We start from the raw sequence: 4,293 nt of genomic DNA, 5'->3' as shown, positions 1-4,293 counted from the left end.
TCCTCCACGTAGCATCCGAGGAATGACCCATAAAAATCACGAAACCATGTCAGTCTACTCGTTCCCTGACCGCGTCATCAGCATCATTCGTTACTTACAAGCTATCCACCAGCATCCACAGTCCATCCCAGCAATAGCCCATCGAAAACACAAAATCCATGTCAGCCTGACCGTTCCCTGAGCGCATTGTATCATATGCAACTTACTGGCTGTCCAGACCAGATACCGCCCGAACAATGTGCAATAAGATTGTGCAAGAATGCATGTCAGTCTACTGGATCTCTGAGCGCATATTTCATTTGCGTCACTTACCGCCTATCCAGCCCAATCGACAATCCATCCGAGCGAAAGAGCGATCAAATTGCAAAGATGCACGTCAGTCTAACCGATCTCTAAGGGAATGATGGGCTTCACCGGGCAAAACGTCTTATCACCAATGTGATCTTCCTCGGGTATTCCACACCGTTTGCAGATGCCATCGTTATCCAGTTCCCAAGTCTAGACTGTTCGTCAGCCAATCGTTCCCTGAGGAAATGATGGGCTTCACCGGGCAAAACTTCTTTCACCAATGTGATCTTCTTTCGGTTTTCCACACCACTGGCAGTTGTCATGGTACTGGTCAGGATGCATACCGAAAGTCTAGATGATTTGTCAGCCAATCGTTCCCCAACATTTCCTGTGCGTCACTCACAGTCTATTTAGCATCCTCCACGTAGCATCCGAGGAATGACCCATAAAAATCACGAAACCATGTCAGTCTACTCGTTCCCTGACCGCGTCATCAGCATCATTCGTTACTTACAAGCTATCCACCAGCATCCACAGTCCATCCCAGCAATAGCCCATCGAAAACACAAAATCCATGTCAGCCTGACCGTTCCCTGAGCGCATTGTATCATATGCAACTTACTGGCTGTCCAGACCAGATACCGCCCGAACAATGTGCAATAAGATTGTGCAAGAATGCATGTCAGTCTACTGGATCTCTGAGCGCATATTTCATTTGCGTCACTTACCGCCTATCCAGCCCAATCGACAATCCATCCGAGCGAAAGAGCGATCAAATTGCAAAGATGCATGTCAGTCTGATTCTTCCCTGTCTGCACAATATCCCAATGCACTGATTCTCACCGCCTTGCGAGAAAGAACCATGGTGAATCATATCATCGCGAAACAAAACATATGTCACATGCCAAACAAGACGAATTCGGCAAGCTTACGCATTTCGTGTTGTCAGAGGTGCAAGGATCGACGATGATCTGAAGCATCTCACGTCAGAAGGTCTGAGAGAAGAAGCAGGGAGCTAGCAAGCATCTCATCGCAGCTCAGTTCTCCCTTGCCTGGCAAGTTTTGCAGTTCCACGGCATTGCAGTGCGATAGAGGTCAGTCAGGCTGACTGTGTATAAATATATCTGTAAGGTGGGGGTGGATGACAGTAGATAGGAGGGGTTCTTCTAGGGGACACTGATGAAAGGTTTGCTTTTTCAGGTGGGTGGGGTACGGGAAAAGTTAACTTCTCCAGGGGGGTGGGGGCAATGAAGGAGTTCAGAACTGACGGGAGCTGAATTGAGCCCATTGGAAGGATCCGATATTATAAGTGGAGTACTGATATCAAATGGGGTAGCCGGAGAGAGGTCCATGGATCAGGGCTCTAGCTTGAGACAAACAGCTCAGTTGCGGACTTGAACGGGGTAGGGTCATGGCACGGAGTCATCACTAAAATGGACCCACGGCCAGTAGACAAATAATCGACGAACTTCACGTCAAATTGGCACCGCCTCAAAGTTCACGGTTGCCACCGGACTCCTCCGGCGAGTCACGGTCGGACTGACTCAGTGATAAGCCTGAAGGGGCAATCATCAATTTCCAATCAACAAAGTCACTTTCGGAGGTCCGGGCCCGGCCCGGATCGGACACTGCCGCACGGTACGGTCACGGCGAGCGGCCTCCTCAGGGCCCGGCGACTCCGACGGCCCGCCGGCGGCCGGCCAGCCTGGCCTGGATCCCGAGTCCGGAACAGTTCGCCGGAACCCGGGCTGGCAGGCTCAGGCCCCGGCGGAGCCGCCGGCGGGTCACAGTTTGACAACCGTTTGAACTCAGGCCGGGCCCCCGGGTTCCGGAACAGCGGCCGGCCGAAGCCGCCTTGCAAGCTTTAACGCGACTTGAACAACTGAGTCGATCCAAGGAAGAACTTCCTGAAGCCTTCTCAATCATCAGAACCGAGTCAGGCACAGTCCTTCAGGGTGTACTTGCCGCGTTCTACACAACCCCTCTCTCTATCAGATCCTATGCCGATGTATTCCTTGGCGTCGAACTTGGCTGATTCGACACCTTTCCTCTCCAGTCAACTCAGCTCCCTTATCCATCAAAGGAAGGATGTGCTTGCATTGTTTTCATCTGATCTCAGTATTCGCCCTGCTCCACTGTAACAATTGCTTGCCGAGGCAAGTTACCTGTCGCCTATGGATCAGGGTACGATTTCCTGCTGGCAAAATCCACATGCTGGTATGTCCTCTCTCCTTCGTCGCATGATGTAACTTTATCATGTCTCTATCCTCCAGCATTGCAATCAGTCTAACCCTATACCTCCGTCCGCCCCATACCTCCGTCCGCCCCATACCTCTGTCTGCCCCATACCTCCATCCGCCCGCTCTATACCTCCGTCCGCCCCATACCTCTGTCTGCCCCATACCTCCATCTGCCCCATACCTCCGTCTGCCCCATACTCCGTCCGCCCCATACCTCTGTCTGCCCCATACCTCCATCCGCCCGCTCTATACCTCCGTCTGCCCCATACCTCCATCTGACCGGCCCATACCTCCATCTGCCCCATACCTCCATCCGCCCGCTCTATACCTCCATCTGCCCCATACCTCCATCTGCCCCATACCTCCGTCTGCCCCATACCTCCGTCTGCCCCATACCTCTGTCCGCCCCATACCTCCGTCTGCCCCATACCTCCATCAGCCCCATACCTCCATCTGCCCGGCCCATACCTCCATCTGCCCCATACCTCCGTCTGCCCCATACCTCCATCTCTTGCTCTCTATCACTGAGCTCCTCTCCGTCCCCTGCCCTTCATCAGCTCCTATCTCTCCCGCCCCATGCATACCTGGCGCAGTAGAAGTAGCGGGCAACAAGTACCGGTGCTATCGACTATATATACCCTATGAGGACCCACCCTCCTGTCCTCTCCTATCGTCTAGCGGTTAGGATACGTGGTTTTCACCCACGAGACCCGGGTTCGATTCCCGGTGGGAGAATGTCTCGATCAGGACAAACTTTTTGACCATGGCGGATGGCGGGGAATGCGCTTCATGGCACAAACTTTTTGACCATGGCGGATGGTGGCGGATGGCGGGGAATGCGCTTCATTGCACAAACTTTTTGACCATGGCGGGATGCGACACATCAGGGGAAACGCCGAACAAGCTACTTGACATGGCACAATTTCTTTGATGGGACGGTGAGCCACACCGAACAAACTGCTTGAATTGGCATCAGCTTTTTCATGCGATGATGTGAGAAAGGACAGTGGGGCAATTTGCGGCGAAAGAATTTCGGGCAGCCAAGGAAGACTTTCGAACGATGCAAAGTGAGCAGGGGAACGACTGAGCGAAAAATCCAAAAACGAGAGGAGGAAGGGGAGGAAAGGAGGGGAACAGGAAATAAAAGAGGGAGACATATTGGAAGTTGTACCAGGAAAGCATGTTTATTCATCTCTAGTCAATATGAACATCGATGCATTGACCAGATATTGCTTTCATAATGTAGGCGAAATCTGTTCCAACAAACTTTTCTCAGCCATCCAACACGGTGAAGCAAACATGCTGTGTAAACTCTATATCTTTCCTCGCACTTCAATACCTTGAGGTCAGCAATGATGGAGAACAACAAAACATAGTCCTGATGCATGTGAAACGCCGTCAAATCCTCCTCTTCACCCTCCTCCCATTTCTTATCATCTGTCTGAAACAAACATCCCTATCCTAAGGTTTTTTCTATCGTCTGCACTCATATTCTTCACATCCAGTTGTCCTCACACCGCATCGAAGCCAAACTTGTCGCAATGACAGTAGGAGGCATTTTGAGAGACAACAGAGACAGAGATCTGCCAGCTCTGCCATGTCGTCATGATGCCTTGCGCTACACCACGTGTCTTCAACCCCCTGCCCTATGTTCCCCTCTTCACCCTTTCTTCCCTCCTTACCACCGTCTGAGCCCCTGCCCCATCGCTCATCCCTCCTCCCTCCCTCCTTCCCTCCTCTCTCTCTCTCCTCTTTTTTGATTCCA

General features: G+C 51.9%; 1 protein-coding gene and 1 non-coding gene across 2 annotated transcripts in view; one reads left to right on the top strand and one right to left on the bottom strand.

Moving 5' to 3' along the window:
- The window catches only part of GUITHDRAFT_121899 (hypothetical protein), a gene marked incomplete at both ends in the record, with an annotated part of 1,029 nt that extends 399 nt beyond the window's left edge, over positions 1 to 630 (bottom strand). Inside the window, 2 exons of the mRNA XM_005818850.1 lie at positions 435 to 498; positions 548 to 630. Of these exons, the coding sequence (XP_005818907.1) occupies positions 435 to 498; positions 548 to 630 (147 nt within the window). The remainder of the gene's footprint in view (positions 1 to 434; positions 499 to 547) is intronic.
- A 2,561-nt stretch (positions 631 to 3,191) lies between these two features.
- GUITHDRAFT_t119 lies at positions 3,192 to 3,263 on the top strand. Its single transcript has one exon. It is a non-coding gene; the product is annotated as a tRNA-Glu (tRNA).
- The last annotated feature ends 1,030 nt before the right edge of the window (positions 3,264 to 4,293 follow it).

This window comes from Guillardia theta (assembly GCF_000315625.1).
Source record: "Guillardia theta CCMP2712 unplaced genomic scaffold GUITHscaffold_263, whole genome shotgun sequence".
Classification (NCBI taxonomy): Eukaryota; class Cryptophyceae; order Pyrenomonadales; family Geminigeraceae; genus Guillardia; species Guillardia theta.
Note: the sequence above shows the minus strand (reverse complement) of the source record. Positions and strands in the feature narration are given on the sequence as shown.